Source organism: Aplidium turbinatum, chromosome 2 (genome assembly GCF_918807975.1).
Source record: "Aplidium turbinatum chromosome 2, kaAplTurb1.1, whole genome shotgun sequence".
Lineage (NCBI taxonomy): Eukaryota > Metazoa > Chordata > Ascidiacea > Aplousobranchia > Polyclinidae > Aplidium > Aplidium turbinatum.
Genome location: NC_137473.1, coordinates 30,766,772 through 30,783,558, shown reverse-complemented (window position 1 = coordinate 30,783,558; position 16,787 = coordinate 30,766,772). Strand labels below are relative to the sequence as shown.

Below are 16,787 nucleotides of genomic sequence, written 5' to 3'. Positions count from 1 at the left end.
TTTCAAACTAGAGTCCTGCTTTAACAATCATGCAGAACTATATTGCAACCATAGCGCATATTACCGGTAGCCCGGTACACTAGTACCGGAATGGCCCGCTTGCAACTTTCCAAAAGGTACCATAAAAAATCCCCTTTGAAGTTTGTTTGGTAATTACAGAAGAAAAAAGAGCAATAGCAGTGGTGGAAATCAAACCCATGTCAATGAAATGACTGGCCTATTACCGCCCTAACCCTCTGCGCCAAGTCAGCCGATGGAAAACAAATGACTTAATTTAACTATGATTTGGGTTTTTCTTTTGTTTCGCCTTAGGGGATTTTTTAATGGTACCTTTTGGAAAGTTGCGTCCCGTTTCGGCTAGTCCAATTCGACTATTTCCTTTTTCGGCTACAGTTTTGAATTGTATTTTATTCCACAATATCGTTTCTTTTGCATTTCGACACAGAAAAATAAATTGAAATGAAATCTAGCGCAAACTGTTTGAACTATTAAATTGAAATGTTTGCTCACATAAAATCGACAATCGACATGTATCCGACGTCACCGTCTGTATGCAAACTTAGAATACATTAGAATCCTCAACTATTACAAAATTCCAAATCCAATAACGCCTTCTGCTTGTTTAGAGAATGTTGTATTTTATTCCACAATATCGATTCTTTTATAGTTGAAATTATCGAAGCTTTAGATGAGTGGGGTGTAGACCTAATCACTGAAATCTTAAAACTAAAAAGCGAATTAAATTTATTTTTGAACTATTAATGTTTGCTCAGATAAAATTGACAATTGACATGTATCCTGCGTCGCCGTCTGCATGCAAACTTAGAATATATTAGAATCCTCAACTATTACAAAATTCTAAATCCAACGACGCCTTCTGTTTATTTAGAGAATTTTGTATTTTATTCCACAATATTGTTTCTTTTATAGTTGAAATTATCGAAGCTTTAGATGAGTGGGGTTTAGACCTAACCACTGAGATCTTAAATCATATTTATGACACCGGAAACATCCCTAGTGATATGGTACGTTCCATATTCATAACTTTACCAAAGAAAACCGGAGCAACAGAATGCTCACTCAACAGAACAATTAGCCTTGTGAATGATCTAACAAAGATCTTACTCCGAATCATGATGATGAGATTGAGACCAAAACTAAAATCGGAAATTTCAACAGCACAGTTTGGATTTGTTCCAGACAAAGGAACCACAAAACGGAATTTTTACATTAAAAATGATAACAGAGAGATGTATGTCCGATTCTTCTGTTTATTTAGAGAATTTTGTATTTTATTCCACAATATTGTTTCTTTTGCATTTTATCCAGTGTTTACCTTTGAGTGCCTTCCCAGACGGCAAAATCCGTCATTTTTACATTGATTCAATGTCTGCAGACGTTGAATCAATGTAAAAATGACGGATTTTGTTGTCTGGGTTCGTTCAAAATAAATGTTTTACAACAAAGCAACATTTTTCATGATTAACAATAGAGGTTAATAAAGTCTCAGCGAAAACGTGTCAACGAAAAAAAGACAGTTTGCCAAATAGCGTTTGACACAAAAGATGAACTTAAAACCTAAGTGGCAGTTTAGAATAAACCTGGGTTTCAGCGTTGCATGTCTTAGTTGTAATTGAAGTTGACCATTTAAATGCTTGCATATGTTCGCAGGTCGTCTGTCGAAAAAGACTGTAGCCAAATCGGACTAGCCGAATAGTAGCAGACCCCACTAGTACAGTAGGCCTATATCTCTCTCTTAGTAACATACCAATATGGTCGGAATGGCCCGTTTCGGTGAGTCCGATTTGGTGAGTCCGATTCGGTTAGTCCGATTCGGTGAGTCCGATCCCTTAACGGGGGATTTTTTCAATTTTTTTTTTAAATTATTGGGTACCGTAGCCTAATTATCATTGCCGTTTTAGGGTTAGGGGTTAGAGTTAGGGGTTAGAAGTTAGGAACTCACCGAATCAGACTCACCGAATCGGACTCACCAAATAGTAGCAGACCCCAATATGGTATCATGTGTTCTTTTTTAAGGCAAGATTATATTTGCTAAATTAAAACTTAACCACACGTGATTTAAAAGCGAGTTTATCAGTTTAAATTTTAAATTATTGAAAAACTTAAAATATAAAATTCAAGCTTAAATTTACTACAGTATATATTTTGTAAATTTATAAAGCAGAAAAGACAGGATGCCACATGATAATCGACTGAACTTTCATACTTAGTGGAATTAAATATATCATGACAAAGTGGGTAAGGAATAAACGAAAGTAAAAGGTTGACAATTTTTAGTTTATGACGAATTCAAAAACTATTAAAGTTCTGTCAATTATTATATAAGAGTCAAATAGACCAAATGGTTCCTAAATGGTGTGACATGGACTCATGTTAGTCATAACTTTTCACATCACACGTTAAGTTATTTATTTAACAACAATTACTGTACTTAAAATAGGAGTGAAGAATGCATATTGCATAATATGTATATATATGTGTCGAAAATCCAAATATATACTACATTAAGATTTGATTTAAACAATTGGCGACTTTCTTGGGGGCAGTAGCACCGCTACATTTTTGTCGGAGTAGTGACTGCAGTAGTAGGGAAGAGGCACTACAATTCTTCCAGCCACTACTTTCCAATTTAAAGTGCAAGAAATGAGTTTAGTGTGATAAAGAAACCAGGACCGAAAACCACTATTCATTACATAATTGTGAGTCTTGTGATGGTTAATTGACAACAGTTTACTAATCCAGAATGTTTGTAATGAAGGGTAAGGTTTACTCAACTCAATACTGAACAATTGAACATACACAAAAAACAAAATCAAAGCCAAACACATTCTGTTCTGAGATCAGGTTTTTGTGTGAGACCACATTCCTATACAAAAAACGCATAACCCACTTTAGAATACCATAACACAAAAGTAAGACTACTGAAAAAAAATACAGAGGGGCAGATTCAGCAAGTATTTTCAGGGAGGGGGTAGGATTTCAACAGGACATAATGATGTGCAGGTACGGTACTTTGCATTAATCCGACCTTGCAACTTGCAAGTATGCATATAGTGAATAGGCCTAAAGTTATTTTTCCATGTTTTAAGGTGTTTTAATGTTGAAAAGTGTTTAACACAAAATTTTGTTTCATTTTGACAGAAAATCTTTTGCCTTCATTCATTGATTCACTGCCCGATTTACTCACAAATAAAAACACGATTATTATATATATATATATATAACTATGATTATTATAATATCATTTCCAAATTGCAACGATTTGGTTTCATAAACTTTCGCTTGAAAAAATATTAAATGCAGGAAAATGTTACAATGCAGAAAGCATCATGAGAGCAAAATGAGCGAGCTTGCATCACCTATAAAGTGCTTGCTCAAGATATATGAACTATTGTTTCGCGTAAGAGTGTTTTGCTCAAAATTTTGCTTCATTTTATTACATCCATTGTCTTGATTTTTTTTTCAAGTTAAACTTCTCAAATTAAATACTGTAGTCCCATGCCGGCTGCCCAATTTACTCACGCTTAATTGCACTGCCCGATTTACTCCACAGAATCTTCACCAAGTGACACTTTCAGGTATAGTCCTTTTAATTATGCATCTATTCATATTATCATTATCAAAATTCCACCGCAAAAGAAATGACCAAAATAACTAAAACGCACTTATCTCAAAAACACCTTTGTGGGAATTTGGGCCCTTCTTGAACTCCCCTATTCAATTGCAAACCTACAATTTGCAATTTTTAGCCAAGTTTTGCTTTTGCCATTTTAATAAAAAATGGTTACCATGGTTCCTTCATCATGCAATTTAATAATCAGTACTTTATCTTCATGACCATAGGCGTCGATTTTTTCTTAGTACAGAGGAATTCTGGGTGGGCGAGAGTTTTCAAACAGATTTCATTGAATGTGTATTATATGTTCGCAAATTCGCAATGGTTAGTCTTTCTCACAAAGACTGTGCAGCAATTAAGCTTTAATAAGTTTGATGTTTGCTTTCTTGCGCCTTGCGATCTTGTGAGCGCTGCTAAACTAAAAAAACTTCTTTTATGTTTTCCTTTGCGACCTAAAAAGCGCGTGACGCATGACCTGTTATCTTTAAAGTGGCACCTTCGGATTTACCGCAAAATGTTTGGACAGGTGACTGCTGACTGTACCGTTGGTCTGCGGCAGATAACCGATTGTTTTCCGAGGCCCACAAACAGCAGCTACAGTAACAAGTACCATCAGGGTTAAGACGCATCCACTGGAATTCGGAAAAAAGCTTCCTTTGCAACACGCGACCTTCTCGAGCCGTAAGCTGATCCGGCATCATGCTAACGTCAAATGGAGCAGGTAGAGATCCATGGCTCAATGGTTCATGCTGTCTTCTACAACTACCGGTACATTGCCTGAGACATTGACTTCACCACTGTCCATCCTTGAAGCACTGCTTTCTTCATCAATGTCATCTCTACGTTCATTCGTGCTGGACGTGGCTTCTTCAGCGTTATCATCTCGACGCCTTTTGGAAGCTGGTTTTAGTGTTGGGCGATATATCGAATTTTCGATACGATATCTTTTCAATATCGATAGCCTATTTATTTCAATTTTGTTCAATATTTTAACTATTACAGCCCTAACTCGTAACTGTTGTTCCAGAGGCTCATTTGTTTTTTGTTTCTACGCACGCGTCATCTGATTTGTTAGCGCTTTACCTGCGGGAAGGCGCCTTCTCAAAGGTAGAGCCAGCACTGTTCACTTTACTTTCAATCATTCCAGTTTTCTGTTATTTGCCGTCCGGATGGCTAAAATCTTTTGGTGTTACTGCTTGGTATTTGTGAAAGACTATTTTTAATCCTTCAATAAGAAAATCAAATCAACTTCAAAAATTGTGTGTTAAAAGAAGTCTTAGAAAGGATAGGGAAACTTATGTTACAAGCTCTCTAAATTTAAGTCTCTGTAAACAACTTAGAGGGACGAACCAAATTAAAAATAGTAGTTCAAAGACCATCAAATTAATCTAACTTTGCAACATCAGAAGAAAGAAGAAAAGAAATCTAATGTGAAAGAATTCAATCATAAAGGGAATAAATAAAGAAGCTTCAGAAGAAACAAAGAACAGCCAAACAAACGAACTCTTGGCATGCAAGGTAGTTCCGAACTTTTCTCAATTGAGTAATTAATCGTAGTGTTGTATTATATTGTATTTCTTAGCCGGTAATTAATTGTAGTATTGTACTGTAATTCTTTAACCAGTAATTGTTAGGCGAATGTCTTCGTCGCCCATATCTAGTTGTATCTTTGAGGGCCTAAATGTTGGAATTGGTTATCATGGTGATGTGTTGAGGGCCACCCACCCACCGATCGTTAACTTGACTAAAGAGTGTGATGAGACAGTTCCTGAAGTTAACTACACATATAAAAAGGGGTCTCATCCCATGACAACTCGGCTTAAAGCTAAGATCGAAACTCAATCTCATCTGGCTGCTTACGAATCCCGACTTAAACTACAGCCTCGAAACTTTGACCCCGATGCAGGGCACTCTGAAGCCCTTATAGAATTTAATAAACAAAGAGAAATTAATGCCCTGATAGCTAGGAATGAATTGAAAAAGGAAGAGATAAGATCTAACCTAGCCATTCAAAACTTAAGTGCCGAGTCTGAATTCAAGAAACAGCAAATGAAATTAAATGTCACTACTGGCTTGGGTGAAGATCACCGATCGTTTCCCGAGTCTAGCACTAATCTGAATACTAACGTTCCCTTTGATGACCCCACGTATCCGGAATTTAAGAGACGTGGAAGCTTTGGGGCCGCTAGAGATGACCCCACGTACCCGGAATTTAAAAGACATGTAAGCTTTGGGGCCGCTAGAGATGTCCCCACCGAGTCGAATTTAAATAGGAACGATAATTTAACCTGGGAAGCCTTACTTCTTGACGAAACCCCAGCGGTCTCCCGATCCCCGGAGCCTTATGTGCCCAAGTCTAACTTTAGGGACACGTATGGGTGCCAGACGACAGGAACTCAGAACTTTGGTATGAACCATTCTCACAACCCACAAGTAATCCCAAGGCACGTAAGTACTGGTCGTTCTAACATCTATGATTCTCGGCCACCCAGGGAGTCTGAAATTAATGGTACACAACAAGATTCATTTTTTCAATATCAAAACTGTAGGGCCTATCTCGATAGAGCTACTTTGATTGCTTATAATGGGGAGAATATGCCCTTCATATTTTTCAAAAATCGCATCACTGCTTTAATGAAAAGCTGCCCCTTCCAAGAATCTTGCCTAACTTTACTGCAAGCTGCGTGTGTCGGAACGGCTGCGCAAACTATAGCTAATCTTGTTTCTGATACCCCAGGTTTGCCTCCTGAGGCTAGGATTAAAATGTCTCTAGAACGGCTATCACAACGCTTTGGAGTACGTGGTGGCTTTTATGCGGAACCGGAAGTCAGGAAGTATCGTTACGGACCTAAGTGGCAATCGGTGTCGGCTTCTATGTGGAAAGACTACAAAGATCAATTATCACAATGTTTGCTTTACGCTCAGGCACATGACCAACGCAACAAGTTGGAAGGACGGTTTGTATTAGACTTAGCGAAACGACTGCCACTGGCAACACAATCGAAATTTTTAGACTTCCTGTTTGAGCAACATGGCAGTACTAACGAACCTGAGTTTCACAATTTACTTGATTTTGTAGTACGGGAAGAAACATGTCTATCTTCCGACTTCGCCATATTGTTGCTAGGTGATTCTGACCCTTCGGGAGCCAAAATGACGTACAAGAAATCATCTGCATGCCCATACTTCAGCAAAGGTATTTAGTAACAGTAAATATTCCTCTACAACACGCCCTTGTCTTTGTTGTTCGGTGAATGGTGCTGAAGAACATCACCGTTTATCACAATGTACTAGATTCTTAAACATGTCTCTTGTAGAACGAAAAAACCTGATCATTAAGGCTAAAAGATGTTTGAATTGCTTGAGTAGTAACCATATTGTTGATGACTGTACCTACCGTAATACTTGTCGTGAATGCAGAGATGATCGAGTTGAAAAGCATCATTTCCTCTTACATCAACTTTATAAGTTGGTACCTCAGGGTAATTCTTCTACAAAAGTACACTACAACGGCAATAGAAATCAGGCACCTGGACGCAGCAACAACTTAGAGGTACGTAGCGTCTGTATCCGGAATGTCAAGGCGGCCTGGAATCGTGTGACTGCCGCCCGGATTGTCAATCCTATCAACGGACAGTCGAAGTTAGTTTACTGTCAACATGACCCAGGATCTCAACTAACCTTTGTGTCAAGTAAATTAGTCCGAGACCTGGGTTTATCTCCTTTCGACAATGTATCGTTTAATATGGATACAATGATTGGGAAGAAAGCAACCAATGCTGATTTAGTAGAGTTTAGCATCCAGTCATTAAGCACTGGAGAATTGTTTAACAGCATTACATCAGTAGTCAACCCCCCTTGGGGTGATGATGTTCACGCACTGCCACACAGACAGAACGTGAGTGACTATCGGAATTTTGATGATGTAGAGATTTTTTCCTTAGACAAAATGGATACGGTCGACGTACTTATAGGTAACGACAATGCTCATCTCATGTTGGTCCACGAGGAGCGCCCAGGAGGAAATGTTACTGACCCACACGCAATTCTTACTCCTCTTGGTTGGCTGGCCTGTGGTGGGAGATCACCCATAGAGGCGAGCGTTACAAAAGTTGGTAAAACCAGTCTGGCTTTAGAATGTGATGTGATATCTTACCTCAAATCTGAAGTTAAAACTAAAAATCAGGAAATTAATGACCTGAAAGAGGTGGTTAGGGAAATCTCGATAAATGACGAATTACCTCAGTTATCTCGTAATGATGTGATTGCAACTCAACAAGTCGAACCAAATATTAAGTTAGAAGGGGAACAATTTGAAATCCCCGTCCCTTTGATGAGTAACATCAACTTACCAAACAATTATAAGCTGGCGGTAGACAGGGCTGCGGCACTTCGGAAAAAGGCTTTGAAACAACCCGACCTTTGTGAATATCTAACCGATACGATGAAAGACTTGCAGTCGAATGGCTATATCGAGCGTATCGATGACGACTTGAGTGCAACTCACGCTACGGGTTGTACATGGTATCTGCCATATTTTGTCACTTCACAATCTAAGAAGCGCATTGTATATGATGGCAAGTCCGAATTTAACGGCGTGTGTGTAAATGACGTAATTATGTCTGGCCCGGATCTTTTGAATCCGTTGCTACATGTGCTAACTAGGTTCAGGTTAGGGAAATTTGCCTTGATGGCCGATGTTACAAAATGTTTCTTTCAGATAAGACTGCCTGCGAGGCAGAGGAATCTCTTTCGAATACTCTGGTTTGACCAAGATGACATAGAAAACGGCAAACTAGTCCCATTTCGTTTTTGTGTCCATCCTTGGGGTGTGAAAAGCAGCCCGTATGTAGCCTGTTTAGCCTTCAAGAAGATGGCTGAGCAGAATTCCAATGAGGCATGTAAGTTGACTTTAAGTAACGTTCTGCAGAATATGTACATGGATGACTTTATCTTTTCAGTTAATTGCTTGGAAGACGCAAAGAAAATCGCAGATGAATCAATAGAATTATTTCATAGTCGTGGCTTTAAACTAGTAAAGTGGAGTGCTAACAGAAGCGCTATGGATATTTTAGCTGGACTGACCAGTGAGTCCCTGGCGCCTGCTATCCGTGACCTTGATTTACATGCGGACGGGACGTATTTACCGTCTGCCAAGACTTTGGGCTGTGTGTGGCAAACAGAGTCTGATGAGTTACTCATTAAATGCTCTCTAGAGCCCCTGGTTAAGTACACACGTAGAACTACGCTAAGTCAGCTGGGACAAAACTTCGACCCACTTGGGTTTTGTGCCCCATTTTTTGTAAAGGCACGTTTGATCCTTCAACAACTAGCCATCGATAAATTGGATTGGGACGATGAGATCCCTGATAGTGTTGTTAAGGATTGGACCGTTTGGCTCCAGTCCTTGTCGCTCTTGAAAGAATTTTCGTTACCGAGGTGGTACTTTGTGGATGGCATAACGCCAGGCCCAATTGACGTTGTGACGTATCAGTTGCACGGGTTTTGCGACGCTTCTAATCAAGCATTCTCGTCCATGGTATATTTACGCAGAGTCGTGAATGATATGCCGAGTGTCTCGTTTGTACTCGGAAAATGCACAATTGTGCTAAAAAATCAGTTCTCCTGGCCTATCGCCAGAAAGGAGTTAGTGGCAGCGGTAAACACGCTGGAACTTGTTAAGCAAGCAGATGAGGCTTTAGGATCTTTAAATTGTGAGAAACATTTTTGGTGTGACTCTCGTACTGTTCTGCAATGGATAAAAAATCCTGACTTGCGACTCGCTAAATTTATTGTAAGAAGGATCGATAAGATCTTGCTATGGTCCAAAGCCTGTGACTGGCGATACTGCCCAAGCAACATGAACGCGGCGGACGTAGGCTCTCGCCCAAATCTTGTGCTGAAAAAAGAGTTGTGGTCGCTTTGGCTAAACGGCCCACTTTTCCTTCAACAGGCGGGTAAACTGACACCCGGACAAGAGACTACTGCAGTCCATGCCATTAAAGCAGATCTATCAAATGCGCCGCATGGTGGAGGTTTAGATCGGCTCATAGAGAGCGCACCAACGCTATATCTGTTACAAAAAAGAACCTCTTACCTTACTGCCTTTGTTGAGTATGTTCGCGCTAAGGCCTTGAAGAGTGAATTTGCCATACCAAAGTTGAACGCCCCTTATCTTGACAACGCACTTAATAACATTGTACGGTATGTTCAGAAATCGGTGTACGGTGATGTAATACAACAGACCAAGGAGGAATCTCCAGAATCCTTTCAACATGTATTAAAGCACTGCATTGCGAATGCCGCTACTAATAAACAAGCAAACCTGAAAGAAATTACCCTTTTAAAGAAATACAGACCCTGCGTGGACAACTTAGGGGGACTCCGCATCGAGGGCCGCTTAAGCAAATCCCCTGCCATCTCATTGGAGACAAAACATCCCTTGATCCTGCCCTCCAGGCATACGTTAACAAGACTTGTCGTGCTATTTTACCATAACCGAAATTCGCACAGTGGTTCTCAACACACATTACTTTCCTCCAGACAAAGATTCTGGATAGCCAATGGCAATGCTGCTGTGCGGAAATACTTACATGACTGCGCTGTGTGTGCTATAAATAAGGCACAACCCATTAGACAACTTATGTCTGACTTGCCGCAATCTCGTATCACGGCTAACAACAAGCCCTTTTTCAATTGCGGCATCGATTATTTTGGCCCTTTGCTTTACGCAGAGGGAAGAAGTCACAAGAAAGCTTGGGGTCTCCTCTTTACATGTATGGCCTCTAGAGCGGTTCACGTAGAATTAGTCACTTCACTGGCGCTCAATGATCTTTTACTTGCATTCTCAAGGTTTTGTGATTTACGTGGGCCGGTTAAGACAGTTTACTCCGACAATGGGAGTACCTTCCAAGCTGCCCAAAAAAGTTTACCTGAAACCCTCCAGTCCAAACCATTTCAAAACTCCTTGAGAAAGGAAGGGATTGACTGGGTTTTTATTCCACCTTATGCTCCAGCCCAAGGTGGTGCTTGGGAATCAATGGTAAAACAAATCAAGAATGTGCTATATCACATCTTGGATACGAACTCACGTAAACCAAACCTTATCGAACTAATTACTTACATAAGTAATGCTGTCCGCATCGTTAATGAACGCCCTTTGATCCCAATCAGTGATGACCCCAAAGATTTCACTGCTATCACACCTGCAACTCTTTTAACCCCATTTTTTTCTCCACTCTCCGTATTAGGTCAACCCGCTGAGCGAGATCACCTCAGAAGGGACTATCGCTTCAACGTATCCTTGTCCAAACAATTTTGGGACAAATGGGTAGAATTCTACTTACCATGGCTGCAAGGCAGAAAAAAATGGATTAAATTACGCGAAAACTTAAAACCTGGCCAATTAGTTGTGTTGGGATCTCCAGAAGATATTGCAAAAAGAGGTAATTATCAAATGGGTAGAGTAGAGGAAGTCATTCCTCAAATGAGGAATGGTAAGCCTATTGTAAGAAGGGCTAAAATTGTCATCTCTCACTGTGATGAACATACAGGTGAAACCAAAGTGAAATTGGTCTTAAGAGACATCTCGTGCATTGCCCCAGTTGAGATGCCGTAACTTGGGCCGTAACTGGGCTCGTAACCTTGGGCCGTAACCTTAGGCCGTAACTTGGGCCGTAACTTTGAACCGTAACTGTGTACTTTACTGTAGCCCTTAAACCGAAGCCCCTTGACCTGCTCATCCCACAGTTCGGTAAGGTACTCGGGATCCTTGTTATTTAGGTAGTTTACTCGATCGGTGGGTGGTGGACAACCCTGCTCCCAACGTAATTTAATACGTCTGCTAACTCTATATGCTTTGTACCTTTCGTATGTTTAACATACGTGATGCCCTGTGTAGCGGTTCTCTTACGTATCACATCAATTTGTGTACCATTTGCGACGCCTTGCTTTTTTTTTTTTTTTCTTATCTGTGCGCATCACGCCAATTTATGTCGAGTGTTATTCGAGCTTCATGTTATTCCTTGCATTTGCGCCAGTTTGTGTAACTAAACTTCATAGTCGACGTTGTCCGGCAACTCATCACTTTGCGTTATTGTGTTAAATCCTGTGTGATTAGTGTTCGATTCAATGTATATGTATACTTACTCAATGTACTTGTATCGACTCAAGGTATATGTATAGCTTACTTCTAATTGTTCTCTCCAGCCTGCTGCAGCAGGCAAGTAATAATGTACGGTACATGTTAGTAAATATTTATGTGTAGGCCTGGCAATGAACCTCTTCTTTAATCGCTTGTAATTATGTGCAATAATTAGGGGCCGCAATGTTCCAGAGGCTCATTTGTTTATTGTTTCTACGCACGCGTCATCTGATTTGTTAGCGCTTTACCTGCGGGAAGGCGCCTTCTCAAAGGTAGAGCCAGCACTGTTCACTTTACTTTCAATCATTCCAGTTTTCTGTTATTTGCCGTCCGGATGGCTAAAATCTTTTGGTGTTACTGCTTGGTATTTGTGAAAGACTATTTTGAATCCTTCAATAAGAAAATCAAATCAACTTCAAAAATTGTGTGTTAAAAGAAGTCTTAGAAAGGATAGGGAAACTTATGTTACAAGCTCTCTAAATTTAAGTCTCTGTAAACAACTTAGAGGGACGAACCAACTGTAAACCCCTACCAAAACATGTAAAACGAGAAGCGAAAAATATACTAGAGTAGTCTATCACGACCGCACTGTTTGATTTGTTGTGATGTAATAATACCATCATCAATTCATCATCATTATTCATTAAGTTCCTCTCGTCGAGGGTAGGAGGCAATGAGAGGCCAAGTTTCTCTGTTGTGAGATTTTTTTACTGCAGTTTTGTAATTAAGTCCTAACCAGTCTTTAATATCATTAGTCCAAATTCTTGGTGTTCTGCCGCTATTTCGTTTGCCGTTCATTTTTCCTTCTAGCAGTTGTCTTTGAATAGAATTATTGCAAATCATGTGACCAAAACATTTCAATTTTCTTGATTTAACTGTTTGTAGAATTTCCATGTTGGTTTGTATTCTGGATAGTATATACATCTTTTCTAATACAGTAATACTAAAAGTAGCGATAAAGCGAGCAACGCGATACGCACGCTGTTACGGTAATTCACGTTAAATAACTCACGGGGGGAGAAAAGTTAATTTTAAGTTGATTCAACGTTCGAGTCAGCACAAATCGATTTAATTTTCCCAGCGAGTTATATTGCGTAACAACAATGCTCAATAAGAAATTTACGTTTGTTTTACATTAATTCGATATTTAGCGACGTTGAATTATCATAATATAACGTTAATTGCTCAACCAAGTACCGGTAACAAATTAATAGCTCCCTGCGAGAAGATTGCCTCGATTTACGTATACACCAACATAATTTCGGCACAATTGGGATACTGCGAGCAACACAAAGTATGTTTGATAAAGAACTAGCTGTCAGAATCGGAATGATCAGATGTTGTATCGGAGGATGAGGTTGTCGTGTCATCACTGAACTTGTATCGGTTATTTTATTGTCATGTTCAGATGTCATATTCATATTCCCTTACGCTGACCCAGAATTGAAGTTTGATTGTGACGTAATGAAAGTGAGACCATTCGGAGAAAAGATCAAACGTGGCTTTCTCTCACCAGGAATTGCCAGCGTGTGGCAGTTGCCGTAGCAACAACAATGCAGTGAGTAGGCCTAACGCCTTTTTTTCAACGCAGTGTTGCGGAATTGCTTTATTCTGTCGGATACCTAGCGAGAGACATAACGTAAAACAAGAAGTTGCGCGGCAGTTGGTTGGATAATTCAGCGTATAACAAAAGCGGAAATAATTGTAACGAGCACTTCATAAGTGTCATGAAAACAGGGTGGGCGAAACATATTTTTCCCACTCTCGTTTCACGGCCGGGTGGGCGCCGCCCACCCTGCCCACCCTATTTCGACGCCTATGTTCATGATTATACTGCAGGAACTGCAGCATCACTTCAAGCCGGAGTAGCATCACTTCATTACTTATTGTTCAGCATTCGCATACGTAGGTTATACTTGATTCTACAAATGATTTTAAAACTTTAATTTTGGTTTTTATTGCTATGTTGTGATTTTTGAAGACTGTGCTCATTTTACTAAAAGTGTCTTTTGCTATAGCGAATCTCTTTGTAATTTCAGAGTCACTTTTGCCATCATACGTTATAATGTGTTGAGTGTAAGGTTGCATTTTGGATAAGTTTTCGTTTTTGATACAGTTAGTTAGTCATACATTCTGTTTTTCTTGAATTTAACTCTAAACCCATTGCTGTACTTTCATCGACATAGAATTGACATTAACAGAATTTAGTAAATTCTGTAGATTGGTTGCATATTCTGCTATCAGGACTGCATCATCATCATCATAATCCATCGTCGGTGTGTTCCCCACTAGTGGGGGTGGCCGATCATCAGCGTATCTCAAGTTTGTTATGTTCTGTCCCCAAACCCTTACCAAAAAACTCATATCTTCGATGTGTCTCAAAATCACCTCACTGTAAACATTGAAAAGGTCTGGGGATAGGATACATCCTAGTCTGACGCCCATCATATCGGTTTGAATATATATATAAATGAATAAAAGCAAACTAAAATATATTTAGAACTATTGAATTACAATGTTTACTAACATAAGATTGACAGGTGTGCCCCGGATTTTTAAGCTGGAAAGCACTTAGAGTGAAAGACTTAACTGATTGTTTTTGATTAGAGGTCAAATAATACAAAATTACACTTTTTTGTTTATATTCAGGTGATGTCTTCAAGCAAATGGTGCTTGCAACAAATTTGATTTTGGTACTAAAAAGTCTGTGCGGTAATTTGTAACAACGTTGAGGAATTTGCATTTCTGAATAGTATCAGACTGCTCAGTTCAAAGTACATATTGCAGATCACAGAATATGTTACGAAAAGATGATCATGAGTGCAAAAATTTAAGAAAACTAGAATAAGATGATTGGAGGCGTAAAGTTTGTCAGAAAGTAAAAAGTGCAATATAGGGTACTGGGTGCTCTTTCACAATTCGCACTGTTGGTCAACTGGACGATCATGTCATCATACGTCACACACGTTAGAATGGACTATTATAAAGGAGGAAGTACGAGGTGGAAATGCACAGGGTTTAGGGTTAGTAACACAGTACACAGTAAAACATGTTCTTTTAATTGGCTGTCGTTTAATGTTTTTATCATTTAAAGTAAACTTTTGATAATGGTTTGAATTTGGTCAAGTTTAGGTGGCCACCAGATGGAGCTAGTACTATTTTGGGACTTGGTATTAACTTAGTTGGTTAGATCTATGTTTGTGCTTTCCAACGATAGCAAATTTGTTAAAGTTGAACAACAAATGAATAAATGGGAGACAATTCCCTTCAGGTGCTTTTCAGTGCATTACCACCCCATACTTCCTCCTTTATAATAGTCCATTCCAACATGTGTGACGTACGATATTGTCATTATCCAGTTGACCAACAGGGCGAATTATGAAAGTGCACCAGCTACTGCACAGTGTACATCCTTGATTTTTAAAACATGTCTGACTGTCAGTAGTCAGTACATACCTCAATTTCAGAATATCTTGAATCACTTTCCATTCTTCGCCGCTTGATTGAAAGGTTTTTAGTTTCATCATTAGAATCATCATTGGATTCAGCGTACTTCACAACCCGTCGTTGTCGAAAAATGGAAGTATTGGAGGAAAATTGTAAAGTCTTGTCATCAGACATAAGTTTGCGATTACTTTAAACTACATAAGATTAAAAAAATTATTGCTTCATTTAATTGTAAAAATAAGACAAGAAAAACAAATAAATGACATGAGGTACGGTATAAGATTTTTTATGCAATTTATCAATACCAGTACCCATAGGCGTCAATTTTTTCTTAGAAGAGAGAAATTCTGGGTGGGCGAGAGTTTTCAAACAGATTTCGTTGAATGTGTATGTTTGCAAATTCGCAATGGTTAGTCTTTCTCACAAAGACTGCATTTAGCGTCGCTGCAGCAATTAAGCTTTAATAGGTTTGATGTTTGCTTTCTTGCGCCTTGCGATCTTATGAGCGCTGCTAAACTAAGTAAACTTATTTTATGTTTTAAACAGCGCATGACTCGTGACCTGTTATCTTTAAAGTGGTGTCTTCTGATTTGCCGCAAAATGTTTGGACAGGTGACTGCTGACTGTGCGGCGGTTTTACAGCGTATTGGCTTAATATCAAATTGTGCCTAAATCCTTTTTTTTCAACGCAACGTTGTTGCGGAATTGCTTTGTTCTGTCGGATACCTAGCGAGAGACATACCATAGCGTAAAACAAGAAGTTGCGCTGCAGTTGGTTGGATAATTCAGCGTTTAACAAAAACGGAAACAATTGTAACAAACACTTCATAAGTGTAATGAAAACAGGGTGGGCGAAACATATTTTTCCCACCCTCATTTCACGGTAGGGTGGGTGCCGCCCACCCGGCCCACCCAATTTCGACGCCTATGCCAGTACCTAGGAAAGTTCTGTCAATGAAGTAGTTCATCCTATTTGCTCCCATGCTAATTAATTGCTAATAACGGGAGATATGAAAATCACAGCGCCAAAATATTTTACAAGATAATAGGGCATGTGTATTGTGCGTATAGAAATTAAAGTTTTACCCAACAAATTTATTGAAATAAAGTGTTTGAGATGAAAAGACGTCAGAAAATCAGGTTTTATTCTACTTTTCCGAAAATTATAACACAAAGTAATGCTAAACTAAACAAAAAATTACTTTCGCTCATAAATATAAGGCATTTTTGGGCGTTTTTTACATTTCAAAGTAATTGCACTAACATTTATATTGCACTTTCATTAAATTTTATAGGAAGTGGCTATTTTTACACAATGAGGTGTTGCCAGAGTTAGATTAAAGTTAGGAAGGGTTAAGGTAAGGGCTGGAGTTAGGAATAAGTTTAGGGTTTTGATCTTTGAACAGGACTAAAAAGATTTCCAAATACAAGTTTTTGTTTTCAACAGCTTTCAACTTTGCTCAAATTAGGGCAGAATTCCTTATCTGGCAACACTGTTGAGGCTATTCTTACACTATATAGTGTAAATATAGCCACAGCCTAAATTATATGTATCTAGCA

The 16,787-nt window shown here is 39.1% G+C and overlaps 1 protein-coding gene across 1 annotated transcript in view; it reads right to left on the bottom strand.

The window, feature by feature from the left end:
* The window catches only part of LOC145765295 (ATPase family AAA domain-containing protein 2-like), a 74,150-nt gene extending 58,823 nt beyond the window's left edge, over positions 1–15,327 (bottom strand). The window contains exon 1 of the mRNA XM_082577097.1: positions 15,237–15,327. Within this exon, the coding sequence (XP_082433223.1) occupies positions 15,237–15,269 (33 nt within the window). The 5' untranslated portion in view covers positions 15,270–15,327. The remainder of the gene's footprint in view (positions 1–15,236) is intronic.
* Positions 15,328–16,787: the final 1,460 nt, after the last annotated feature.